Source organism: Rhizoctonia solani, chromosome 4, assembly GCF_016906535.1.
Source record: "Rhizoctonia solani chromosome 4, complete sequence".
In the NCBI taxonomy this organism is placed as follows: domain Eukaryota; kingdom Fungi; phylum Basidiomycota; class Agaricomycetes; order Cantharellales; family Ceratobasidiaceae; genus Rhizoctonia; species Rhizoctonia solani.
In genome coordinates this window covers 1,685,015-1,710,739 of record NC_057373.1, presented here as the reverse complement: position 1 = coordinate 1,710,739, position 25,725 = coordinate 1,685,015, and the positions used below count along the sequence as shown (strand labels likewise).

At 50.2% G+C, this 25,725-nt stretch overlaps 10 protein-coding genes across 10 annotated transcripts; 5 read left to right on the top strand and 5 right to left on the bottom strand.

Annotated features, from left to right (window-relative positions):
• Nucleotides 1–705: 705 nt before the first annotated feature.
• Nucleotides 706–2,618, top strand: RhiXN_00553 (uncharacterized protein; the record flags this gene model as incomplete). The annotated part of the gene is made up of 14 exons (XM_043320372.1): nucleotides 706–830; nucleotides 888–911; nucleotides 967–997; nucleotides 1,051–1,118; nucleotides 1,175–1,278; nucleotides 1,339–1,485; nucleotides 1,543–1,567; nucleotides 1,623–1,684; nucleotides 1,742–1,842; nucleotides 1,909–1,930; nucleotides 1,987–2,067; nucleotides 2,127–2,198; nucleotides 2,234–2,424; nucleotides 2,478–2,618. The coding sequence occupies 14 exons, from the start codon at nucleotides 706–708 to the stop codon at nucleotides 2,616–2,618; spliced, it is 1,194 nt and encodes a 397-aa protein (XP_043179384.1).
• A 508-nt stretch (nucleotides 2,619–3,126) lies between these two features.
• Nucleotides 3,127–4,824, bottom strand: RhiXN_00552 (nuclear transport factor 2; the record flags this gene model as incomplete). The annotated part of the gene is made up of 3 exons (XM_043320371.1): nucleotides 3,127–3,552; nucleotides 3,620–4,570; nucleotides 4,633–4,824. The coding sequence occupies 3 exons, from the start codon at nucleotides 4,822–4,824 to the stop codon at nucleotides 3,127–3,129; spliced, it is 1,569 nt and encodes a 522-aa protein (XP_043179383.1).
• Nucleotides 4,825–5,738: 914 nt separating this feature from the next.
• RhiXN_00551 (mitogen activated protein kinase kinase) lies at nucleotides 5,739–7,338 on the top strand (the record flags this gene model as incomplete). Its single annotated transcript, XM_043320370.1, has 9 exons — nucleotides 5,739–5,835; nucleotides 5,888–6,081; nucleotides 6,140–6,200; nucleotides 6,259–6,332; nucleotides 6,387–6,747; nucleotides 6,791–6,960; nucleotides 7,017–7,082; nucleotides 7,136–7,196; nucleotides 7,259–7,338. The coding sequence occupies 9 exons, from the start codon at nucleotides 5,739–5,741 to the stop codon at nucleotides 7,336–7,338; spliced, it is 1,164 nt and encodes a 387-aa protein (XP_043179382.1).
• A 339-nt stretch (nucleotides 7,339–7,677) lies between these two features.
• RhiXN_00550 (mitogen activated protein kinase) lies at nucleotides 7,678–9,551 on the bottom strand (the record flags this gene model as incomplete). Its single annotated transcript, XM_043320369.1, has 3 exons — nucleotides 7,678–8,448; nucleotides 8,497–8,784; nucleotides 8,838–9,551. The coding sequence occupies 3 exons, from the start codon at nucleotides 9,549–9,551 to the stop codon at nucleotides 7,678–7,680; spliced, it is 1,773 nt and encodes a 590-aa protein (XP_043179381.1).
• A 363-nt stretch (nucleotides 9,552–9,914) lies between these two features.
• RhiXN_00549 (mitogen activated protein kinase) lies at nucleotides 9,915–11,475 on the bottom strand (the record flags this gene model as incomplete). The annotated part of the gene is made up of 9 exons (XM_043320368.1): nucleotides 9,915–9,961; nucleotides 10,014–10,113; nucleotides 10,297–10,457; nucleotides 10,516–10,735; nucleotides 10,784–10,879; nucleotides 10,952–11,032; nucleotides 11,086–11,281; nucleotides 11,346–11,370; nucleotides 11,427–11,475. The coding sequence occupies 9 exons, from the start codon at nucleotides 11,473–11,475 to the stop codon at nucleotides 9,915–9,917; spliced, it is 975 nt and encodes a 324-aa protein (XP_043179380.1).
• A 398-nt stretch (nucleotides 11,476–11,873) lies between these two features.
• RhiXN_00548 (CAP-Gly domain protein) lies at nucleotides 11,874–15,568 on the bottom strand (the record flags this gene model as incomplete). Its single annotated transcript, XM_043320367.1, has 8 exons — nucleotides 11,874–13,609; nucleotides 13,665–13,700; nucleotides 13,726–13,861; nucleotides 13,909–14,084; nucleotides 14,146–14,254; nucleotides 14,320–14,829; nucleotides 14,878–15,293; nucleotides 15,376–15,568. The coding sequence occupies 8 exons, from the start codon at nucleotides 15,566–15,568 to the stop codon at nucleotides 11,874–11,876; spliced, it is 3,312 nt and encodes a 1,103-aa protein (XP_043179379.1).
• An 817-nt stretch (nucleotides 15,569–16,385) lies between these two features.
• On the top strand, nucleotides 16,386–18,123 carry RhiXN_00547 (uncharacterized protein; the record flags this gene model as incomplete). Its single annotated transcript, XM_043320366.1, has 6 exons — nucleotides 16,386–16,555; nucleotides 16,604–16,844; nucleotides 16,891–16,954; nucleotides 17,003–17,121; nucleotides 17,178–17,357; nucleotides 17,413–18,123. 6 exons carry the CDS (start codon nucleotides 16,386–16,388, stop codon nucleotides 18,121–18,123), a joined length of 1,485 nt encoding a protein of 494 aa, XP_043179378.1.
• Nucleotides 18,124–18,252: 129 nt separating this feature from the next.
• Nucleotides 18,253–19,624, top strand: RhiXN_00546 (alcohol dehydrogenase; the record flags this gene model as incomplete). Its single annotated transcript, XM_043320365.1, has 5 exons — nucleotides 18,253–18,643; nucleotides 18,696–18,861; nucleotides 18,931–19,249; nucleotides 19,303–19,397; nucleotides 19,450–19,624. The coding sequence occupies 5 exons, from the start codon at nucleotides 18,253–18,255 to the stop codon at nucleotides 19,622–19,624; spliced, it is 1,146 nt and encodes a 381-aa protein (XP_043179377.1).
• A 189-nt stretch (nucleotides 19,625–19,813) lies between these two features.
• Nucleotides 19,814–21,286, bottom strand: RhiXN_00545 (glycoside hydrolase family 16 protein; the record flags this gene model as incomplete). Its single annotated transcript, XM_043320364.1, has 9 exons — nucleotides 19,814–20,036; nucleotides 20,085–20,253; nucleotides 20,314–20,422; nucleotides 20,476–20,519; nucleotides 20,571–20,587; nucleotides 20,644–20,750; nucleotides 20,811–20,895; nucleotides 20,948–21,090; nucleotides 21,149–21,286. The coding sequence occupies 9 exons, from the start codon at nucleotides 21,284–21,286 to the stop codon at nucleotides 19,814–19,816; spliced, it is 1,035 nt and encodes a 344-aa protein (XP_043179376.1).
• A 509-nt stretch (nucleotides 21,287–21,795) lies between these two features.
• On the top strand, nucleotides 21,796–25,658 carry RhiXN_00544 (NUDIX family hydrolase; the record flags this gene model as incomplete). The annotated part of the gene is made up of 14 exons (XM_043320363.1): nucleotides 21,796–21,900; nucleotides 21,951–22,002; nucleotides 22,053–22,127; nucleotides 22,175–22,201; nucleotides 22,258–22,269; nucleotides 22,326–22,442; nucleotides 22,501–22,641; nucleotides 22,999–23,238; nucleotides 23,290–23,547; nucleotides 23,595–23,864; nucleotides 23,936–24,289; nucleotides 24,319–24,685; nucleotides 24,730–24,877; nucleotides 24,930–25,658. The coding sequence occupies 14 exons, from the start codon at nucleotides 21,796–21,798 to the stop codon at nucleotides 25,656–25,658; spliced, it is 2,895 nt and encodes a 964-aa protein (XP_043179375.1).
• Between the last annotated feature and the right edge of the window lie 67 nt (nucleotides 25,659–25,725).

Below are 25,725 nucleotides of genomic sequence, written 5' to 3'. Positions count from 1 at the left end.
TGAATTCAGCACAAGGCATGATTTGTCAATGTCTAGTAATTTTTCAAACTGCTTGCATAATGTTGCAGTGTCGTCCAGGGACAAGTACCAATCACTGGAGGCTGATGCACCTCCATACTGGCCTAGGCGCTAGTGCTAAAAATCCCATCTCATGTCTTCGGCATCGGCAATCGGAGATTTGCAACCATTCAGAGATAGTTAATGTATTGAATCACGAGATCATGTAGACAGGCGTTGCACACCTCAAGCTTTGCCACCATTCGCGCGCGATCGCCTGATTTTCAGGTGTGGCTCAAACATGACGCACGAATCGAGAATGCCATGCGCCTGGATGTCAAATACATATGTGAGAGTGCCTCAACTAAACCTTCTCTAGCAGCTTATTAGACAAACATTGTGAGTGTAAGCGAAGCCCAAGAAGCCAGGGGCGCTCGGAGATGAACCAGGCCCCGTGGAAACCAGCCCGGACCGAACCGAAAGGAGTCTCAACGTAGGAGAATGCCACGGGAATTTAGAAGCATTTGGGGTATCACTGTGAGCCAATTTGCTCATGTGGTAGACCGGCACTTATATATCTGCCGGCGGGACTGTTTTGCCAACTCTCCCTAACACCTTTCATCCCCCCCCCCACATAACTCCTTAACCCTCGCGGTCGCCGAGGGACGTCTCTCAGGCAGACAATTCAACGAGGAACTCTTGGTCGCGATGAACGCTACCGAAGTCGCCGCCAGCATCATCGAAAATGCCTTTGGAGGCAATAGTACCACCGCAGCTGCGGCCAGGACGGGTAGTAACGTAGATAACCCGTTGACGAGCAATCTTCGTGTCGCGTGAGTAGTCTAATCACCATTCAAGCTATATTCTGACTCAACAAATGAATTATTCAGAACTTTCTCTATCGCACTTTTCGAGTGAGCAAATCGAGTATTCATTTCAAGAGCCATGTTAACCATTATATGGCATTAGTGTCATACAGACTATCCCAGGAGAAATTCAGGTGTGTATACTCGATCAGGAAAAAGTCTGGGAATTTAATCTGAATCCCCGCAGCTTTACCGCAAGCAGTTTAAGAACGGTCGCATGTCATTTGTCTGCTTTTTGTTCATTGTTGTCCGATAGTAAGTGCCAAATTTCATCGACGTATGTACATTAAAATAACCCCCCCCCCCCTCAGCGTCAGTATTGCGGCCCTCGTTCTCAATGGTGTGGGTTATTATGGGACGACTTTTACCTATGAAGCGTGTGTGAAATTTCGGTTGGCACCTCCAGTAACCAAAAGTACGCCAGCTTTATTCGGTGCAAATTATTGATCCTGCATGCTGATATTCTTAATTATAGTGGTTGCTGGAATAGCCTGTCAGGCTATCATCCTGTTACGCACATGGGCCATATCTAGAAAATCACGAGGGGTTTTGATCATCTTAGGAGTTCTATTCGTTCTAGGCCTCCCGTTCCTAATCTTAGGAAACGTCTATCGCCGAGACGGTGAGCAAGGCCTTACTTTTCTAGCCTATGCAACAGCTAATAATGACTTTTGACCAGCATACGTTGAGCCGGGTACAGGGTCGTAAGTCTGGCACGTAAGCGTTGGATTGAAAGCAAGTTCAATTAATTTCGGCTAGGTGCATTGCAAAACAGTTGGGAAGCTTGAACACCGCTCCGATGTACTACGGCGCAATGTCTGGTAAGGAAGACTAGATCAAGCTTCAGTGCTGGTGCTGACTATTGACTTGCCATCCAGCATTCGACGTCGTTGCATGCGTGATTGCGACGTACTACCTTTTGGACCTGGACGCCAAGTCCATGTCCGGATTTACCCGGAAGGTTTTGAAACATGGTTTGGTGAGCAGAGTCTGGCAATTTGTTACCCCTGAATCATAGCTAATATGACAGCTGATCTGATTTTAGATTTATACGTTCGGTACAACCTGTAAGCTGGCTGACTACATGCACCACAAAGCACTGCTAACCGTTTCTCGTCTGTAGTCTCCAACATCATCGTGCTTATGGCCGTATGCCACGTCAAGTATATCGAGAAGCTTGGCGCGTTCCTTTCTGTTGCTGTCCGTAACGCAATTTCAGATATTCAACTAGAGGAGAGAAAACTAACTTCTAACGTACAACAGATTACCATGATTATGGCACAACACCTCGTCCTTTCAACGCAAAGTACGTTGGCACCTCGACATCCCCGGCACGTAAATGCAATACTCAATATCTTATTGATTTTCAGATTTCAACGACTCTACTTCCGCCAATTACTCTAGCGCTCGGGAACCTCCTTCATTGGGGCGCCCCGTCTTCCCCGCCAAGGGATTCCAATCCAGCGAGTCTGGCAAAACACGGCCAACGTCTTCAATCACCGTCCATGGGAGCGGCATACGTAATCTTCGTGGAAACCCAACGGACACCTTCGAGCTCGGTGTGCGCATACAAACCGAGACTCACATGGACACCGAGGGCGATGGTGGCGTTAGGACTGTAGATCTCCAAAGGGTCGAGTCGCACTCCTCGACGGCGCCTCGGGAAAAGTGAAGTACGACCCAGAGCGCGGATATGAGCCATATGATGAGGACGAGACCCGTCGATACGATTCTGATGCAAAGCAGCTTCGATGAACGCGCCACCGGATCATTCTTCCATATTTTTCTTTTCATTTTTTCACGCTCTTTACTTGATTTCTTGGTTATGCTGGATACTGGATTTTTGGATTCTCCTGACCTGGGCTATTTTACTTTACTCATTAAGCGGCCGACTATCCTCACTCCTTTAAAGCCCTCGTAACCTCCAACTGGTTGTTCTTCAATTGGCCGCTGCGTGGTTGTACTTCAATAGATATGCAAGTATCAATGGATCTTACTTCAAAGACATTTATAGGTGTTGAGTGGATGGCATAAATGTCACATCTGGTGCAGGGTGTGATAAACAAGGCGTGCGGAGGTGTACAAGTGGGTAGTAGAGACATAAAGATGAATGCGAGGAGAAACAATGCAAAGCAGATGACGATGCAGAGAGAAGAAGAAAAGGAAGGTCGGCATAAGGCACACACACAACAAATTAGACGGTCATAAACGCACTCCACCCCCCACGCACATCACATCACATCAACGTCGAGGCCTGGACATTTTACTTGGCAGCTTGCGGGGCTCCACCGCGGGTCCCATCACCCCGGCCACGTCCACCCCGGCCGCGGAACGAACCACGCTGCTCTGGACCGCCGGTACGCGGACGACCACCCGACATGGGACGGTCGCCACGTTCCTTGCGCATTTCAACGGTAATGCGGGGAGCACGTTCATTTGGAGTATCCTCCCCAATACGAATGCCTCCCTCACCACCTTGATTGGTAGGTAACGACGCCAAGATGGCGCGACGTGCCGAATCAACTTGAACGAATTCCAGGAACGCACACGCTTTGGTGCGCACGACCTCGAGCTCCTTGATTGCTCCGAAACGAGCGGTGAGAACCTCTTTGAGCGCTGCAGGAGAAACGGATTCGGCGTTGCTCTGGGTCTGATTGCCGGCGGCGTTATCGCGCACCCAGTCGTTGAGCTGTGATTAAGTTATTGATAAGATTAATGATTGTCTTGGCAAAGAAATATGCATATTGATGCTTTACCTTGACGAAGCATTGCGGGGTGTTTACGGAAAGAGCGGCTTGTGCCTGAGGCGACAAGTTAGACGTGTCGATCGGAGGCTCTTCCTTCCGGGCAACGGGGGCCGGTGCAGGCGCAGCTGGCTTGGGTGTCGGTGTAGCCGGCTTCGCAGGAGCGCTCACACCGCGAGCCCCCGAAGAGACCTGGCCCCACCCCGACACGTTGGTGGCAGCGAGGTTCGCCCAGGTCTTGGGAGCAGGAGGAGCAGGAGGCTGAGCCGGTTGGGTAGGGGCGGGAGGAGCAGATGGAGGAGCAGCAGAGACTTGGGGTTTCTCGGCAGCAGGAGGTGCGGGAGAGGCTGCGGGCGCGGAGTTTGTAGGAGCTGGAGCTGGCGCGGGAGCTGGAGCAGGGGTGGGAGTGGGCGCGGGCTCGGCTGGCGCGGGCTCTTCTGCCGGCTGAGGCTCCGGTTCAGGAGAAGGAGAAGGCAGCTGAGTGGTCTCCTTTGCCGGTTCGGGTGTCTTTTCCTCAACATGTGTCCCATTGACTGCCGGAGCATCGGGAGCTGGCTCTGGAGCGGCGGTTTCTTGTGGTGCTGCAGGTGGGAGCGAAACAACAGGCTCGGGCTCAGGCTGAGCGACCGGGTGCTCGGGAACATCGTGAAGTTGGGTAGCAGCAGTAGGTTCAACAGCGGCCTCCTCGCCAGTTTCTGCCTCTTCCTTATCACTGCTTACCTCATCGTCAGCATTAGTCTCTTCCTTAAGGTAGCGGAAGATATCGTTCAAGACAAAGTATCCGTTGGGTTGCTCAGCGAGGAAGAACGATTGGGAAAATTTACGCCAGGCCTCTCCAGCGTTGGATATCTCGCCGATGACCTGGATGAGAATACCCGAAGAGGCAGACGACTGGGCATCGACACTGTGGATAAAGACCTTGCAGTCCTGGAACCCAATGGAAATAATTTTGTTGTGGATTTCCTAAAATGGATTAATCAAATGAGTTTTGTTCGGTTGCATTTTTGTGGTTCTGGAGCGCCTACCTGCTGACCGTGGCACGGGGGAGAATCCTCGCCCTCAACCCCGTGAGTATATGTGCTATGTTTGGTGTAGAAGCAGTGCAGCTTGGAAGGCTCTTTGTTCACGTATGTATAATACTGGGAGACGAACTGCCAGCCGACTTCTGAGGGCACGACAGTCGATTTTGCCTGAGCATTGGGTGCGGGGGATGCCATTATTCCTATCAATCCGAAACGATTTGTTCGTCGTCAGTGCACGTGTAATTGTACCTTTATGCGCGGATTTGGACTTACAAAGCTTGACCTGGGCAAACGACAAATCGATGGCAGAATGGATGCGTAAGCTCATTGTCTGAAAAACAACAAAGGCTGAACTAACTTGATTGGGGAGACTTTTTGAAACCAAACTCGTGCGTGCGAGTAGGAAAAGTGGATGAGATGAGTGCGAAGACGCGGTGATGGTGTGCTGCAGGTGCTCAGATGGCCACCCGCAAACAAAATCTGAGAGGCGGGACATCTGCCACCCCTGTGACACTGTATTTCTCGTGCATACAATGAACAATATAGATTCTATTGGGGATAATCAAATGTATGCAACAACTTGGGGTAATTATTTTAATATCATTATATGCCAATTCCTTGTCACTGGCCAGGTTTTGAAGAGGAGGACCCCCGACACAGCTGGTCTGTGCACGGATGCCCAAGTGCCACCCGAACGCGTATCCTAGAGCGGAAGACTCGGCATAAACGAGTAATAAAGTTAGGACTACGACCGGAGCAGTTGTGTGATGAGATGGATTACGTCGGATAGATCAAAAGGAGTAGATTGTCAGGGTGACGAGGGCGGACCTTGGCTACAATCCAAATCAAGCGAGTGTACAGAGAAATAGATCTACATTGGGAATAAATCGACGGATAAAGATTGGCAAGATTCCATCGAACAGTCCTATTGTCATTAGCAACAGAAGACTACAAAGGTCGGACAATGCGTTTCAGTTACAGACCTGGACAACAGTAGTAAGGATCCGAATCCGGGCGGATGCTTTTGGGCTATAAGCTGGGGCTCTAGTACAGACTTGATTGTATTCTCTCCCCACCACACCCATTAGCGCTACTTATTCCCATACACGATGCCCGACCAACCAGCCAAGGATGCCTCCAAGTCCAAACACGCACATGCCGCGTCCCAGAGCCAGCCAGCACCCCGCAAAGTCCGTTTCAACGTCGGTCAGTGCTGTCCTCTACTCGCTCATCTGCTTGCTTACCTACGCCTCTACAGGTACCCAGTACCAGGTACTCGATGTCGTCGGAGAAGGTGCATATGGTATAGTCTGTTCGGCGTTGCACAGACCCACCAGCCGCAAAGTAGCAATAAAGAAGATTGCACCGTTCGACCATTCCATGTTCTGTTTGCGCACCCTACGAGAACTCAAACTCCTCAAGTTCTTGTCCGAGGCTGGTGTCAGCGAAAACGTGAGTATACCTCCTTTTTCAATTATTGCCCTAATGCTCTAACGCACCGTCTTGTTAGATTATTTCTATTCTGGACATCATTAAACCTCCTTCGCTCGAGGCGTTCAAAGAGGTCTACTGTGAGCATCCTGGTTGAATTTGTCGTCGACAGAAACTGACCCGGCTTTATTCCCATAGTGATCCAAGAGCTCATGGAAACTGATATGCATCGAGTTATCCGAACGCAGGACCTTAGCGACGATCATGCCCAAGTAAGTACCTCCCGCCTTGCACCCATGCGCCACATCTAACTCGCATATTTTCAGTATTTTATCTACCAAACGCTTCGCGCCCTCAAGGCACTACACAGCGCTGATGTCATCCACCGTGATCTCAAACCCTCCAACCTGCTCCTAAACGCGAATTGCGATCTCAAGGTCTGCGACTTTGGTCTTGCACGGTCCGTTCGGACGGCCGAGCCTTCGGGCACCGAAACAGGCTTCATGACGGAATACGTTGCGACGAGATGGTATCGCGCACCCGAAATCATGCTTACGTTTAAGCAGTACACCAAGGCAATCGACGTCTGGTCCGTTGGTTGTATTCTCGCGGAGATGTTAAGCGGAAAGCCCTTGTTCCCTGGACGGGACTACCATCACCAGTTGACTTTGATCTTGGACGTGCTAGGTAAGCACTTTCCGGGGATTCTCCCCACCTTATTCTCTCGCAGATCCTCACACATCGTTACAAGGCACACCCACGCTAGACGAGTTCTACGCGATCACCACCCGACGATCCCGCGATTACATTCGTGCACTCCCATTCCGGAAACGTCGACCATTCGCCCAGTTATTCCCGAATGCTTCTGCGCTCGCCGTGGACTTTTTGACGAAAACTTTGGTACGAGCACATGTTTGATATCTAGGTTCGCGCGTATTCTGACCTGGTTCTTCTAGACCTTTGATCCCAAGAAGCGAATCACTGTTGAGGACGCACTCTGCCACCCTTACCTAGAGGCATACGTGCGTAGACGTCCAAAAACCAACGTTAGAACTCAGCTAACGCGTCTCTATAGCATGATCCCGATGATGAGCCCGTTGCCCCTCCTCTGGACCCCGACTTTTTTGAGTTTGATCGTACGTTCATTCCCTTCCTTACATATGTACGTTCATCGCTGACTCACACTCCTTGTCCACAGTGCACAAGGACGACATTAGCCGAGAGCAGCTCAAACAACTTCTATACGACGAGATCATGACCTTCGTGCCAGTTATATAAAAACCTTTTTTTTCGATCATGGATTCGGGTCTGCGCCTTCTGGAGGGGCGTTGTGTTGTTGTTTCGGGATTCTGGTCGTTCTCCACCCAACATTTTAACTTTTTGTAAGACTATCAACTGTCATTTTCTTTTTGCAAGTAAACATGGAGAGTGTTATTTAGCGGACACTAACACTGAAATTGCATTTTATTTCTTGATCATCAACCAGTTCGAGAGAAAAAAAACGCCATGTTGTTTCTATGTACAATTGTGCAGTAAACATAATCGAGAGCGACGTGAACCAATGAGCTAGATAAAGAAACAGATCGACAACAGATAATACAACTTAATAAGTACTGTTTACAGATCGGCGGACAAATCCGAGTCGTTGATATCCTCCAACGCGTCACCATCGCTCGAACTATGCCCGTCTAATTCCGAAAAATCAAGCTGGTTGATACCCAAGTTTACGTTGGATACCCCAATCGTCAAACCCTGCATCCACTCTTCCGACGTCGGCGGAGGCGGATCTTGGTCGTCATGATCTTCGCCATCCGAGGTCGTCCAATCTTCATCGTTCTCGTCATCGTCATCCTCGACGCCCTCATCCTCAGTTTCTAGCTCAGGAAACCACAATCCCAAATCCACGTCCTCTTGGTCAAAAAAATCAGCTTCGTGAGCGAGAAGTTCGTCCATGAGCTCGTCGAATACGTGCGCGTCGCTCGAATCATCAGGTACACTTTCTGTCCGGTTGTAAGCGACGATGCGCAGACCGCCTCCACGCCTGTGTCGGTCGACTGCGACGTCGGGCCCGTTGGTGATCCAAAACGGTCGATACGTATCACCCATGTCCTCGAAATGATTCGGTTGGTTCTGTCGTCCAATCATAGTATACCCTTTGATCAACGCAGGCGAAGGTGATAGGCCCATGTCGGAATAGAAAGAGTCGAGCGAGCGCATAGGGATAAGGGGCATGGCGGGAAAGTGCAGCGTCTGAAGGTTGGGTATATGTTCGAAATACATGTAACCGAATTGTCGGCAGTCGAATCTTCCACATCTGGGTAAAGCGTGTATTGAAATCGCTAGGGTATGCAGATTCTGCGCAAACGCTAGCGCACCCGCGTACATGGTCTACCTAGAGTGAGTAACGGTCTTTCGTGCCAGAGCATACAAACGCACCTGATCTCCAGGCCACTGGAGCGTGAATCGGCTTCCCCCTGCCCTGTAATCAAGCACCAATTCCTTTAATCCAGCCATGTTGTTAGAGATGTATGCTAGCCAATTTGGTCCAAAATCATCTGGCACGTAGTTCCTCCCTAGGTCATGGAAGACCTCAAGCCCGATTGCTGACAAGCACAGATGGAACTTTTGGATAGGATAGTTGGAAAGTTCGGATACGATTCGGAAGAAAACATCATTGGACATTGGGACCTCTATGGACACCTCTTCCAGAGACGTCATTGCTCCCTACAGGAACCTATAAGTTTACCCGTTCAACTCACCAACGGAAATGATCTTACTCTTCCGGATTCAAGTATCTTCGTCGCATACGTATGGTCGACAGCCGAGAATCTGAACGATTTGAGGTTGTGCCACTGATACGAGATCATGCTCAGATTCCCAATATCCCAACTGTCGTGTACGTCCAGGTGTTCGAGGCCAAACTGATCGACTAGAAGTTTCTGTTCGACGATACCATGGCACCAAATCATAGTAGCCTCCTTGAGCTCCGTATAATCGCAGGCGACGTCGTACCCATCGTGGACTTTAACCCGTCCGAGAAATAGACGCTGGAGCTTGGGGAGCCGGGCTATACGAGACAGTGTCTTATCGAATAGTTGATCTTCAGGCATCGGTGGAAGGTCGATTGAGAGTACCGTCAGGCTCGCTGTGAGTCGGACAAGCAAGTTGGCAATGTCGTCATCTTGAATATCGGTGTTTTGTTCGCCCTCCAGCGAGCCTGGGGGCACCGCGCCATCAAGGAGACAAGCACGAATGAATAAATTTTGTGTGTTTTTGAACAGATCCGTACTGTGTCGAGTTGTGTCAACCCAATACACGAAGCGCTTCAGCTGGGATTTGACTCCGGGGCCTCCAAATGTCAGCGTTTGCCATGCTTCAGAAAGACAATGGCTCCGAAAGGCACGACAGGTGGCGACGAGATAGCGTTGGGAACGATCGTCAAGAACACGGAAGATGGCGTCGAAGAGCTCAGGTGGTAGGTCGATGAGCATTTGGCAAAATCAGCCTTGGAAGCCAATTGTTGTTGTAGTCGAGTAACACGCCCTGGAACAGCCACATTTCGTCTTAGCGGCTAATCAGGGCCGCCAATTTCGCTAGATCGCAATTGGCTGCGATCAACACGATTTCTCGAGGCATTCAGGCTTTTATGACGATCGCTCGCAGGCCTCGAAACCGAGTGTCCATGATGACCCATGTGCAATCAGATTATTCGCCAGCCCAATACAATAATGTAACATGACAACAGTGTGACCACTAAGAAAGTATTAAAAACCAAGATCAAAGTACCTTATGATTAGGGTGCATGATAGTGAAGAGATATACCAGATATTCAAGATAATAACCACACTCGATTATCATATTTGATGTGGTAGCGGTCGCATGACTTCTTCATAGATCATTACTACATCACAGGGTAAGCTTAAGTCCGCGGTGAATATAAGAAAAGCACACACCCTTCAGTTGCTCCTTGGGAAGTTCGACTCCATTGTCAAAATCAAAGAATGATGCATCAAGTGGAGGAGCACCCGGCTCGTCCTCCTCATCGTGATAAGGCTACAAAGCATGGTCAGATACGCTATAGTAAGCTGTCGCGTGGTACATGCCTCGAGATATGGGTGAGCGAGCGCCTGGACAACGTCTATAGACAGATAGTCAGGTCTAGAACAATCAACCAACGTTAAACTTACCTATTCTGCGTTGCGGGTTAAAAGTTAGACATTTCTCCATGAGATCTACCGCCATTGGGTTCGCATTCGGGAAGAGTGTCGCAAAGTTTTTCTTCTTTCGGAATGGAAGTGCACGAATGTACTCGCGAGAGCGGGTCGAGTTGATAGCATAAAAGTCGTCCAGTGAGGGAGTTCCGAGCACTTCCAAAATGAGCGAAAGCTGATGATGATCTGTCCAAGAACTCGGTGTCAAGACCGGATCACCGAGACAAAGTTTGGTTGAACTTACAGTCACGTCCAGGGAATAACGGCTTGCCTGACAGCATCTCGGCTAGTACGCAGCCCACACTCCAAATGTCGATTGCACGCGTGTACTCTTTGAAAGTGAGCATCACTTCGGGTGCACGGTACCATCTCGTTGCAACATATTCCGTCATGAATGTCGATGCATCATTGACAGCACTGGAAGGAGGTGGTAATGCAGAACGGGCCAGACCAAAATCGCAGAGCTATAGCATGTGTTAGTTGGGTTGAAATGCCAGGGATCGCCCGAATACCTTTAGATCACAGTTCGCGTTCAACAAGAGGTTCGACGGCTTTAAATCTCGATGTAGCACATTCGCCGAGTGTAGAGCTTTTAGCGCCCGTAGAGTCTGATAATTGCGAGCAGCAAGAAGGGTCAAAATGATGCGATGAGCCCTTAACAACGCTCCGAGACGGCCTACCTGGTAGATGAAATACTGGCAGTGGTCGTCGGAGAGCTCTTGAGTTCGGATTACGCGGTGCATATCCGTCTCCATGCGTTCCTGTAAACCGCGGCTCAAGTACCAGGACAATAGAACGAAGGGGAAATACGTACCTGAACGAGATACACCTCTTTGAAATCTTCAAAACTAGCCGGTCGGAGTAAATCTAATATACTGATAATATTCTCGTGCTGAAAGTGCCTGAGCAACTTGATTTCGCGTAGAGTACGCAGGCAAAACATCGAATGGTCAAAAGGACTGATTTTCTTGATAGCAACTACTCTCTGTGATGCCTTGTGAGTGGCCGAGCTGAAACCAGCGCACATGGTGAGCATAAATTCTAAGAAAATCGGAGAAAATACGTGGTACTTACACGACAACGCCATACGCGCCCTCGCCTATGTGATTGGGGTCTGGTCAGCAGATCAACCGCGTCGATTCGAAATGAGCTTACCAATGACCTCGGTGACTTGGTAGTGCTCTCCAACATTGAAGCTCTCCATCGTGTGTGCTGTCTGAGTCGCTCAGCGAGATACAGCTAGAGGCGGGAGGTGGCGGCGGGTGAAAACGATAGGCTCTTGCTTGGTCTCGATCCCCACAATTTCATGACTAGCAAGCGCGGAGTATACACATACAAATAATCCTTCCCTCTCAATTGGATTTCTGTTCCCTTGAGCGAACCATTCGAATTCCATTTTACCGCCGCCAAAGGGATATACAAGGGAGGATAGAGTATAAGTGCCGGATAGGGTAAATCTGAGTTTGTACATTGCAGCCCAATGGAAAAGGGAAAAGACAAAACAAAAACATTGGTATATCCGGGAGATGCCATATTATTAGAGGAGTAGATGCCCTTGATGAAGGAAAAAAGGGAAAGAAAACAGACAATAAATGCACACAATTACCGATCGTCCACAGCGTCAAATACGTAGATCACGTCCGACGGGCGAACAAACAATCCACGGCTCTCGTTTGTGTTGGACATATCGGACATGGCTGGAGACACACTACGCATCCTCAGGCGGTCGTGGTTGATACTCATGGTATCGCCGTCGCGCGCCCTACCTGACCCTGCCTGCATCAACACGGACTCAATTCTGCGCCTACGCATCGCACGTTCGTCGCTGTCATCCCATGGCGTGGACCCGTTGCTCAGCTCGAAATATCGAATCCCTCCGACACTCCCGTCGTTCCATTGTCGCCCGTCGAGTTTGTCACTTCCCCAACTCTCGGAAATAGGCACTTCTACCCCGACCCACGGCCCTTGTTCCCCATGAATTTGACCAATATATCGCGCAAACGCTTTATACTTGGCCCGCCTGGACGTAATAAGGCAAGGAATACCAACGCACAGAGTAACCCCATGGATGGCAGGCATATTACTCGATTGGTTGAGTTGGTTGAGTTGGTTGAGCTTAGGAACAGGTGGAACAGGGGGTTTGACTGTGGATACTGTCGAAGCAGTAACTGTGTCCGTCGACTTGCGTGAATGGTGGCCTTTTGGAATTACGAACGGCTGTGTATTCTCGACTCGCAAGGTTGAGGCATTGCTCCTAATTGAGCGTGGCTCGGATGTCACAGACTCGTCGTCTGGAGGACCCGTCGCCTTGCCTTTACCCTTTGACGCCGCCTTGGTCGGCGTGACATCGCTAATACGCTTCGAAGGCTCTGGAGTCTTCTTGGGAGTGGTGCCCTGGGTCCCCCTAGGCGCAGGCTGTTTCCTGGGCGGCGTAACTTGAGGTTTGACCGAGGGAGTTGCGGATGTACGACGAGGATTAGTCGAACGTGTGGAGGCATTGGTTCCTGAGCGCGAGAGACCACCATTCCCAGCCAATTGTTGAGCAGCTGCTGTGCGTGGTGTAGGGGGAGCAGCGGGCCCGGTGGCAGACGAACTCGACCCGCGCCGACTAGCGGGTTTAACACTTAACCCTGATGCATTTGAGGCTGTAGATATCTTCCTCGCGCGAGAAGGGGACAAGCCCGCGTTCGCGGTCTTGAATGAGGTATTGCTGACTCCCGATACCGGGCGAGCAGGCTCCCGAGCAGGAGACGGAAGCTTTTCATCGATCGGGGAATCCTTGCTTCTTTGGCTGTGACGAACGGTGGATGCTGTTGAGCGAATTGAATTGATCGATGGAGCAAGCGATTTAGGTCGACCAGCAGGTGGATTGGGTGACGTGGTTGAAGCTAGACTCTTACGTCCGGTCGACGCAGTCGAGTTCCTAGGGTTGGGAACAGGAAGGTTCGGAGGATTGGCTGTGCCAGTAATCGCCGTAACGTCGGTCCCAGATACGTATGATGTCCGGTTGGTAGACGCCGTCACAGGCCTAAGGCGTGTGGGATTGGTATTTGGATGAACTGCACGAGTGGGTGGCCCAGGCGACACCGGGGGGAGAGAGGGACGGGAATTGATTGAGCGAACTGAACGAGAGGAAGAGGCCACTGGGTCGCGTCGTGGCTGAGTGCCGCTCGTAGTGGGATTCCGGTTGGTCACATTGGTGTGAAGTGAATGTATACTTATCGATTCGGCGTCTGCATCTGGCCTGGGGACAGCGAGGGACGTACGAGCAGCTGTCCGCGTCGTAGAACCCCGAGGTCCACTAGATGAAGCAATGTCCTCGATAAGTACGTCGAGTTCTATCGCACGTCATAAATTCAATAATGCAAATATACTCGAATTCAAGGCGCTTACCATCACTGATTTCCTTCAGTGCCCATCCCTCAAGGCCTTCAAAACAGCTTGACATTCGCACCGAGGTCCAGTGCTTCCTCATCCATCCAATAGTATCCATTCGCAATTGTTCGACCTTGGCTCGTAGCGGGAGTTGTTAGAAAGAAGCGTTGTTCCGGGGGTGGGGCCTGAGCGCAGCAGACCGACGAGACCAATGTCTTGGTGGGAATAAGTAAAATTGAAACGACACAAATCAGAGACTCACCTGATAAATGTGTCCAGCATTCTTGTCAGCCCAGCCACGTCTAATCGACTCGAGGGTCAAATCAAACTTCTCCATATCGCCGAACCCAGCAGCATCGCTCTCTAGCAAGCCAACCCACTCGTGTTGCTCAAAGAATTCGTCGAGATTGTTACACAAGACTTCGTCGATTTTCTTCTCTCTTGGAGCATAAGGTCCTTGACGGCCTCGCTGGAGGCTCCGAGTTTGAAGCAAGCTTACTGAGACCGGCTTGAGTTGCTGCCAAAAGAGGAATGATGTTCTGAGGCACCGTTCGCTGCTTGACGCCTTTGAGTAATATGTTCTTCAACCTCAGCGGCAGGGCCAAGAACTCTGATGTCGTCCATCCTTCGCCATACATACCCGCTAGTGCACGTTGCGCCCGCGTTCAAGTACATTATCCCGCACATCATCTCCCAGCGCAAACTCTAGCACACGGGGTGCGCGTCGTTGACATTGCTTGCATTTGCAACCCCCGGTACCCCACTTGCCCTCGATTACACGATCATACTCCTCGAATGGAAGGTAGGCGTGAAATAGACCATGCATCATTTCTGAGATGATCCGTGCTCGCGCCTCGTTGTCGAGTGAATCGAGCCCCAAGTACTTTGCGGATCGAATGACATTGAAGGCGGTATCGAGGTCCCAATTGCGGTGGGAGAAGGCCATGGTACCGGTATAGACAAATCCGAGTGTGAAGTGGAGTGACGCCGGTGTGAAGGGAGGAGCGGGAAGACTGAGTGGAAGAGGGTTGGCAGAACATATATTCTGGCCGACAGGAGCGAACGATGTGGAAAGCAAAGTGCGGAAGTAAGGCACACGCGACACAAGGATAAATCGGTGACTAGAGAAGACAGCTGTGGCAACCTCAGTGTTACTTGATGAGAAGCTTCCGGTGAGTGTTATCTGCACAGATTGTTAGTGGAGTATAACCAAGAAACTGTAAATACTGACCCGGACATCGCTATATAACCGAGATCTCCACATGTAAACCAGATCTTTGCGCAGTTTCTCGCGTCTTTCCATTTCTACTGATGACTCTGAGCTCTTTGCTTGACCGTTTTCAGCCGACGTGTCAAACAAAAACTCAAACGCAACCCCCATTCCCCGGCCGGTATAGAGATACTCGAGTTCGTTGCTGAACAGACCGGATTTATAGATAGTGGTATACGGAGAAGGGTGCCATTGCCGGTCGAGGGTACTGGTGATTGGGTTCGTTGGGGGGCGCCAAAGGGGGACGGAGAGCGAGATCGGGGGCGAGATTCGAGTGGTGGAAGCGAAAGTGATAAAGATGACTGGGCCGGGAATAAATTTTGGGTTGAATAAGGGCCGGGTGAGTCTGAGGTGGTGCGAGGAGTGAAATATCTCGCCTGGAACGACGGTGGGGCTCGAGCATAGACAATAGCTGCGACCAAGTCAACAACGTACACGATTACATATACACGTATATACCTTTATGACCCCATATTTCATCGGAGCGGTCGTCGTTGTCATCGAGCATGTCCCAGACGACATCTGCATAGCGAGACTTTGCCTGTTCGAATAGAATTTTGAGTTCATTTTGCCATGTTTCTGTCGCTGTTGTGAGTGCGTCGGAAAGTGCTGCGGATGACGAGGGAATCGGTGGGGGCGGAGCAGGCGCCATTGGGTTGCCAGTCACAAGGCGATGGTCGGATCCAGGTTTAGGCTTTCAGCCAGGCAGCCAGCGATGAGATAATACGACTACGATCGCCGAACACAGCGTGATGGTCCCAACTAGTATTTTCTCAATAATATTATGCTCAAATTACGGCGATAGCGATGAGAGAGCAAGTCTGAGCCACCGGTACAGCGGTATTAAGACGTGGACGCAAGATGGAAAATTAAGGAAAGAAACGGCAGCGGTGGGCACAGTGATGTCCCAGCACACGAGGCCTGCCATGCGACATCAACCCAAGTTACCCAAACCAGGACAAACATCTATACCCATACTGTATTTGTACCTTTATATATATTATTATTCTCGAATTCAACGCTTTTCTTATTTGAGCAACGCCACCTCTATTATGCTGTTCGATATGTCTACCAACATGAGGGAACCCAACAACACCTCGGAATGTATATCTCGGCAATCACCCAACACCCAAATTACAAATACTTTTATCTCGCCCATACATCATTGTCAAGCCACAATGCCCACAATCAGAGCCCAACTTTATAAAACCAAGCCGTTATGTTGTTATCTCTGTTATGGGTACGGGCGTCTCGAACAAGGTTGTACTTTTCAATATAACTCAATCGGGCCATTGTTCAGGCCAATTGCGCGTGATTTCACCCATCGAGCCTCCTCCCGTGATCTGGGGCTCACGATCGGCCAAGAGTCGCGGTTAGGGCTATCATAAAAGCTCTCGGGATATTACAGGACCTTTGACTTGTCTACGACCTCTCGAGTACTTGTTTACGTTCAACGGTCTACAATAGCTATGTTTATCGTTGACAAGATTTCACGACCGTTTCGTCCCGAAGACATAGTTGAGATACAGCACAGCAACCAAACAGAGCATATACTTCCAGGAACTATCTGTTCCAAGTGGGATTTTGTTTTCGAATGGGACGAAAACTGTGTTAAATCTTCTACTTGGAAGAGTAAGTGGTGGGTGTGGATATATGTAGCTAGTGGAGCTGAATGTAAAATGTTTAGGTGGCGGCAACACTCTGACAAGTTATGCGACGAAGCACTCATTGAAACCTTTCCAAACCCATCCTCCAGCACTGGTACGGACCTTCTCGAGGCTATCGAACGTAGAGCAGAGCAAGGACCCGGCGCGGCACGCAACTTTATCGACCATGTCAACCGTATGCCCCCTGAAGGGATAAGGGCATCTGACGACCAAATACGACGAGCACAAAGATTTTTCTATAAGTACTCCTCTCCTATCCTGGTAAGTCTTATGCACTTCAGCCTCGCAGGTGGATTTGCCAGGTTAGTCTGGAAACATGCCTCATGACCCTTGCTCCGCCCGAGTATATGCACTCAATGCACCTCGTCACAGTGCGCGTATTACGCGAGTATTACATACTGTATCTTATCTGGTTCCAGGAAAGTCTAGTAAATCGGGAGAATACTCAATTACCGAGGCCACCAATGATCGAACCTTCAGGCGACTGCTGGAAACACTTCAGATGATCCTAGATGCCATGGGCGGCCACATTAGTTTAGTGGAACGAGAAGGTATAAACATCAAGCCAGCGTTCACGATCTCGCTCCTGGCGAGGAAGGATGGAGATCGATTGTTCGCGTCCGGCTTTTACACGGAGTTGCACGTCGTCGGATAATGGAGCGGGTGCGTCATCCCGAATTGACTGGAGGAGGTTTGCCACGATATGACTTCAGCGTGGACGGATACCCTATTAACCAAGAAGACCTTGCTGGTACTCTATCTTCGTTTTGCACGGTGAGTGCATATATGTCTTGACCCGCTATATCTCGCTTACGTTAGCTTAAACAAGGCGCCTCTATTTTGTATGGAACGACTTGGCTATCACCCACCGTTATTCGAAAAAGAGGATTATCTTGCCTTATGGAGGCATATAGGCTACTATATGGGCATCAACCCGGAAATTCTATCGCGACACTTCTCGGGTGTTTCGGTCAATAACAAGTTCATTGTCTCCATCATAGTGCATTTACTTGAGGATTCCGAGCATGAAGAAGGAAGCCTACCTCCGCCAACAATGCCCATCTTACACGCCATATCTAACCGCCCACCTTTCCCAACGCCCTTTGCTTACAACTGTGCTTTGACTCGTTTTCTAGTCGGAGACCTCCTGGCCAACTATCTTCAGATCCCCAAAACTCCTCCTCTTGAATACTGTTTTCTCCGTACCCGACTTTTACTAGGGAAAGTTCCGTACCTATTCGGTCGAGTCTACCGAATCCGGAATTGGGAATCCCGGAGGATTAGAATATCGCGCGAAGGACTCTCGCGCATGGTCCGTTGGCAACTGGGCATGCGAAGAACCGTGTTTCGTCCTCGGCAAGAAGACGGGGACATCGCTCCAGGGGTCGAACAAGCCGAGGCTGTAGTTCCGAACATGGTGCTCGGACAAGCATTTTTGCGGGAATATAATCTTTTTATTAGGGAAATGCTGGGAGTGATGGGTGGCGTGGTTTTGTCTGCGCTTGCAGTTGGATGGCAGGCTAGGCGTTGGATATGCTGAGACTGTATGCATTCGATTACAGCCGATAATTTATTTGTTTCCTGAAGAACAGTAATTCAGATGCATATCAATCGATTGTACATCTGATGGGAATATCACGACTTTTATCCCTTTCTGCACGACCACAACATGTCGAACCCACCACCCAATCATCTCGGCCTTCCAAAAACACAAAAAGCCGTAGTCTGTCCGGGCCCCGGACAACCATGGGAGCTAATTGATGACTTCCCTGTACCCACTCCAGGACCACACGATGTCCTTATCAAAGTTATTGCTGTTGGATTATGTGGAGGAGATGGCGTTTTGCGTACCGGTGGAATGCCAGGGTTGAATTACCCTGTAGTGGCAGGGCACGAGATCGTAGGACGGGTGGCCGCACTCGGAAGTGACGTTGAACAGTTCAGCGGAACATCAATATGGAAATGGACCATCGGACAGAGGGTCGGAGTTGGTTGGAATGCAGGAAGGTGCCAAAAATGTTATTATTGCAGAGCAGGGAACCCACAAGGGTGCGGGATGGGTGGGCAAATACTCTAAAATCTTCAAATATCTGAGTTGTGACGTATTAGTAGCCCATGCAACGGCTCTTACTCGAGACGGCGGCCTCGCAGAGTACATGGTAGCCCATTTTACCGCTCTTGTCCCTTACCCCGATGAACTTTCTCCGCTTCAAGCACCGCTCCTGTGCGCCGGATTAACATGCTTCAACTCCTTGCGTCATACTCGTGCAAAACCAGGGTACGAAGCTATCCCTACATGCATACACTGACTTGGTTAGGCTTTAACATTTTCGCTACACTTGTTTAGGGACAGTGCGCTAATTATAGGGTGCGGTGGCTTGGGGCATGTGGCGATTTCACTCACTCGCGCGATGGGACTTCGACCTATTGTTCTCTCGCGCACAGAGGCCAAGCGAAAATACGCAATGGAGCTTGGAGCAGAGGCGTTTATTGCTAGTCAAGCTTGGCCTGCCACACAGGACGAGCCTGAAGATCCTCTAACCAAAGAAATCATTAGAGTTGCTGATAGTCCCTTTGGGTGCTCAGGTCCAGGGGGTGTCAATATTGTATTGCAGACTGCGCCAGAAGAAGAGACGCTGAGGCGAGTAACAGGGGCGCTGGCAATGGTAGGTACTTGGCCGACGCGAGCAGATCTGGATCATTTTTTTACCTGGAATAGGATGCTGAAATTATATTGCTTTCGGAGCCGGATTCGATGAAAATCGATTTACCTCTGATGCCGTTCTTAATCAAACGAGCCTCCATACGCGGGTGGTACGTAACTGGTCGAGCGAATCTTTTGGAGAACCTAACCCTTTACGCGTAGGACGGCGGGTGTTCCAACTGATGCACACGACACCCTTCGCTTTTGCGTACAGAGCGGTGTACGCTGCATCGTTGAGACAACAACAATGGAGAATGCAGAAACCGCATACACCAACATGAGCAAGGCACTGTTCCGTACCGTCGTTGTCATTGATCCCTCTCAAGCAGGTAAATAAACTGATCCATTAAAAAAACATCACATACATGTATACACATTTAACATGGTATATCAAGCTAATCGTCAAGCTGTAGTCCGAGAACCATTCACGAAGCGAGTGACAACAGTTGGAGAAAAAAAAAACAGTGGCACAAAAACACAAAACACAAAACCCGTAGATAGTCTGAAAAAGGGACCCGCCCTTGGATCACAGCACGGTGCTGAACACCCCCGCAACGGCGCAAAGCATGCCTGCTCCTACACCAAGCCAGAAGTTGTATCCGACGCTGACGCCGGGAATAGCGCCACCTAGGAGCGTCGATTGGTTGGTAACTTGAACGGCCGGGACACCAGTCGAATCGTTGCCAGAGTAAGTGTACGAGGTCATCGCCGAGGCGTTTGTTACACCGGTAAGGGGCGCACACTTTACCCTATACGATGTTTCAGACCAGCTCTGAGTAGTACAATTCAATACTCACGAAACCTCCTTGACGATCGCAGAGAACTGGCCGGCCGCAATGTAGTCGGGGTCTTGCCAGTTAATCATGCCACCGGCCCACTCGATAGTTCCCGGTGCACTAGAATTAATACCCGCAGGCCACAAGCTGAGCTGAACACGGGAAGGAGTGGAAGGGTACTCGTAGCGACCTTTGGTTTGAACCAGAAAAGTAAGAATTCCGCCAAATTTCGGGCCAAGGCTATGCGTACCATTGTTAAGCGTATCAGCCTTCTTCAGCGTGCGGACCACCTTGCCATCGATGAACCAGTTGAGCTCTTGCTCTTGCCAGTCAATAGTATAGTTGTGGTAGTTGACGTACTGAAACTCATCATTAGATAATACGCACAAAAAAGCAAGGGTTCCAGACTTACTGTGTCGCTTAGATCCTTGACGGTTGTTCCATGACCAGCAGAATCTGGGTATCTCGGGTGAGTAGGTTACATCGTAACCTTATTGATACACTTACAGTCCGCATGACCCAACCTGAAACACTCAAGGTTAGCCATATATTCTAATCAGATGGAATCAATACGACTCACCAGAAGTAATTCGTTTGAGCTTCGGTAACCTGTGTGCCCGGCCATTCCCAATCGATTTCATCCTTTACATCACTCATGGTGATAAATGCGGTGACTACACCAGCCCACTAAAGTACATGCCGTTAGTGTTACAATTTTAGATAGTACGGCATGGAAATAGAACGAACTTTACTGGTACGAATCAACGCGCTGATGGTTCCATAGTGAACGTAACGGGTAGAAGAAATGCGGGTTCCGCCGTTTGCCTCAGTGCTAAATGGGAGGTCAGTTTTTGGATGCCAACCGGCCAAGCAAGTTAACCTACAGAGTCAAAACAAGTTCGCCCCCATTTTGATTTGTGTTGAAAATGTTTCCTTTTTCGAGCACGAAATCATGGGCGCTGGCGTTCCCATTATAAAGGGTCACATTCGAAAGAATATTTGATAAAGAGCTATCTGGGAAGGTATACTAGTTTGTAAATAGTATTAGCGTCGCCTCATATAATATATGAAAGGTGTAATCTCACTGTTCCATCCTTGCAAATTGGGTTCGGTTCACAAGATGTTGGGCTATGGCTCCAAAGGGGGTTGCATCCTCCCAAACAAAATTGAGAGCCGGAGCCGCAGAAACCAAACTCGGAGCAGCAAGGGCTGAAGCTGGGCATGCAGTTGTCGCATTGCAAGTCTGACCACCTTGGGCTGCTACCAGGCCGGCCGTGTTGTCAAGAGCGCGAGAGCAAAAGGAGAAACATTTGGCAGTACAGCGAGCAAGTCAAGAAACAGAAACACGATACCAACAGATATATACTGCAGAGTCTGACGTATGTGTGTGAAAAGAGCGATGAGTGAGCGTGGAGAGGTGCTAAAGATACTTTCGGGAGGCAAATTGGGCGGTTGCACTTTTGGCAACCGGATTAGGGAGCCGGCTTGGGGAGCCAAGTCGCGTCACGTAAGGCACAAGGAAACACAAGCTTTGTCAGGCACGTGTGATCGGCACTCCAGCACTCTCGGTAACGCATAGTTGTAATGGTGTAACGTTGACATCAACAAGATCACCATGATCTCGATGCGTATGACGCACACGCTCAGAACCCGCGCATACGTACATACTTTATTGAGTCGACCACCACACAATAGCTTGACCGCAAGATTGTACTCAAAACATCGGCCAAACATGTCCAGCAAGCCTGAAGTTTTGAAAACAGAAGAGCTTTCTGCCCAGGATGCAAAGTGGGTCACACTGCAAAAGATCACATGGCGCGATGAGGAAGGGAAGGAGGTAAATCTTCAACTATCTATGCGTGCTCAAGAACTCATATGCGTATTCAGCGCCCTTGGGAAGTTGCTTCAAGGAAAACAAGAGGCGAGGGTGGTATAGATGGTAATTTAGCATTCGTAAACAAGAGTACAGACTAACTCCATTTTTACTAGCCGTTGCTATTCTTGCTGTGTTAAGATCCAAGTCGAAATCATTCAAACCTTCAACCATTATTATTGAACAGGCAGGTTGATCGTGATATGGGCTTGATATATCTTTGACTATTCCATTTCAGTACCGCCCTCCTGTTGGAGCTTATGTCGTAGGCAAGTGATTTGCTCTGAGGGCTGAAATGCCGCTAATTGCTATTCAACATAGAATTACCTGCTGGTTTGTTTTGTTGAATTGTTTCTGAGGATCTAATTCCGAACTCTAGAAAATTCTAGGGTTGATAAGCTCTGGGGAATCTGTGGAGGAAACTGCAATCAGGGAGCTTGAAGAAGAAACAGGGTACAAGGCGTCGGGTGTTGCAGAAGTGTCGCCATTGCTTGTGAGCGACCCGGGTAAGTAGGGATAGAATGATATAACGGGAAGTTGCCCGACTGATCCCTGCTATTTCAGGGATGACTAGTGCAAACATGAAGTTGATCGCTTTAAACGTGGATGTCAAAGAAGGCGAGGAACCATCTCAGAAGTTGGATGAAGGCGAACACATTGTGAAAAGGATTATCGAACTCGACAACCTTATGGAAGAACTTCAGGGTAAATGCCAGTGTTTATATTCTCTGGTGAAATTTCTGATAGGCCGGTCTGTTATGCTGTATTCTTTTGTACATTGACCGGTAGGTTACGAGCGAAAAGGTACAGGGTACTACCACCATGTACCGAACAATATTGTTGACAGACATGGATACAGGGTTTTTGATCGATGCAAGACTGCATCACTTTGCAGCCGGATGGCATATGGCACGGAGGGTTGTCAACGGATAGGGTAAATGCAAGGGACTGTGTACATAAATGTCTCGGGTTGTACAGCCATGTGGCTGGGTCCAGAGCACGTGTCAATTGGATATTATCCCAGATCGACAGACATCAATTGGATTGGGTTTTGTATCTCAGTCTTCCTTCTTCCCTCCACCATGGCGTATCCCCCCCATGCCGATCCGGACCACTCGCGCTGGCAGCGTGAGCTAGAGAATCTGCAATACATCAACCACCAACTACGGGTTGACCTTGAAGATGCCCAGGGAGCCCTTTCACAGGCCAAGCAAGAGGCCGCAGCATACCGAGATGAGATTGTCGACCTGAAAAACAAAATTGAAGTCTTTTGGGACAGTATAGAGGGAGCACGTGCCATGTGTGAGTGCTATAGTCGTTGGCTAACACTTGGGCTTACACTGACTTGAGTAGTTGTGCGCTCATTTCCAAACTATAACTACCGAGACTCGCACAAGCGCAGTCGAGAGGCAGATGAACGAGAAAGAATGAGCAGGAAAGCACAGAGACTTGAGCCCCCACCTGTCGCTGGCTCGTCCGCCCCAGGGAGAGACAGAGACCGTGAAGGTTCAAGGCGCGGATATCCGCCTGAAGCAGGCGTGGCAGCTCCATATCCTCAAGAGCACGACTATCGTGCACTCCCACGCGGTCAGCCTCACCTAACGGTACCAGGTAAGATACGTCTTGTCTCGTAATCTCATTGTCTGGGAGCCGTTTAGTGACACAATTTCCTTATCTAGTTGCAGGCACAGACAAACATGCATATCCAAATGGCCGCAGTCCCTACGATACACACCCACCAGGCCCGTACCCAGACCCAGCACACCCGCACGTGGACCCTACTCGTGGTCACAGTGCATCGCCCCATCTAGCAACACGCATCCCTACACACCCAGGCCACCGCCATGACCCAAGCGGATATCCTCCCGATGGACAAGGCATCCCAACTCACGCACGTCGTGAATCGGGCGACCCAATGATGATTCCCCGTCAGCGTCGTCCCCCCAATGCCGAACAAGGCACCACTCGTTCGTCTCCTTCCCCCTCAGCACCTCCACAGCATGTCCCGGGGCCCCAATGGATGCAAACCTCAACCGACCAGCGTTGCCGCCCGCGGGGGCAATTATCATTCACCCTCCTGCCGCATTCCAAGTCTCGTTTACCGATTTGCAACCCGGAATTTTCCTCGATCGTAGTGACTTTGGTGCCGAGTATCCTCCCAACTTGGACCCTCCGCAGGGACTTCAAGCAGTGCGCTGTCTATTCTGCGATAAACACTACAGTGGCGCCAACGCTAGGAGTCTATGGAGGCGACATGTTATGGGTAAACATGACTTTACGATGAAGGGTCAACGGGCTTCGACAGTGCGCAATCGCCACATGGGCAAGTATTCATTTGTTTTCTTGGCGCACGGTGACTAACTAGCGCTCATTTTGTAATAGCTCAAGCAAGCATAACTTCCATCCCCGGCGATTTACATGAGTCCGCACCACCGAGCGCAGCCCCTGCGGCGTCCCCCGTGCAACCCCCACCTGCGGCTCCGTCGCGACCAACAGATGCGCGCGCCCCCGCCCAGCCAGGCCAGAGCAAATCAAAGCGTGCAGATGGTGAAGGAGAACACCCTGAGAGTGAAGATGAACATGAACCGTTTGATTACCAACGTCATCGCGGTACCAATGGGCGCAAAGGTCCGGAAGGCCCCCCTCCCGCGACATCCAATGGCAACGGCACGGCTAACCCACTGACTCACGCCGCCCTAGAGAATTGGAACAAGGGTTCTGGGGCGGGCTCTGGGGGTGATGTCGCTCGGTGGCAGGGTCAGGGCCCCGTTCCTGGAAAACCATCCGCTCCAGGGCACCCTGGGGCTCCAAGCCAGAGGACGAAGAACAAACAGTTGCGAGTCACGAGGCAGATAGACAGCGCGAATGGTGTTTGTGTCGCCGTCCAGACTCGTGGGGTGAGATGATTCGTTGTGATATGCCTACCTGTGCCATACAATGGGTAAGTGCCTTTGGTCCACTTTACATTACAATCATTGACAGGTGATATTTAGTATCATTTACGGTGTGTTGGCCTAGATGCGGCGGCAAAAGCTAGAGATGAATGGATCTGCGAAGACTGCAATCGTAAGAACGCTCAGAGGCGCCAAGAAGCCCATCGCGATGGCCCGCTCTCAGCCGTCCAAGATAAAGACCGTGCACCCGCATTGAGGACTCCCGAGCCTGGTACGTCTACCCACCAGGCACAAAACAAGACAAGCACACGACCAGAGGGTCGCGATCCGAGTCGTCGCGAACAAGACGAGGATGTAGTTATGCGCACGACCGACTCGAATACTCGGGAACAACGTGGAAACGATTCGAATGTATCCGACGATGAACCTTCACGCGGTGGCGCTCGCAAAACTCAAGCACGCCGAGTACTATCGGAACCTCAATCTTCAGCAGTTGCCCAACAGGGCGACCAGCGAGACGCCCCTACAGCCGCCACCGATGCTCGATCGGAAACCACTCCAGGCCCAACCACGGATGATAACACCCGCCAATCCGAGTCTCCTGACCAGGCCAAGGCTGGGGGTACTCCGAAAAAGAAGGGATGGAAAGGTTATGCGTTGGTCCCTGTGCCCGATGGGGCTGAACCAGCTCCTCAAAGGGAGTATACGCCCCAAACGGTAACCACACCTGGTGGGTCAAGGCGCACTCGTAGCGGCAAGTCGTTCTTCCCTGAGGATGGTGTTTCGGCAAGCGATGGAGAGCGCCAGCAAAGCATGGAGACCAACTAGCAATAATATTTTGATTCGCATTTTTGTTTGTTTTTCTGGCTTATGTGTTGTTACATGTTGGGATTTA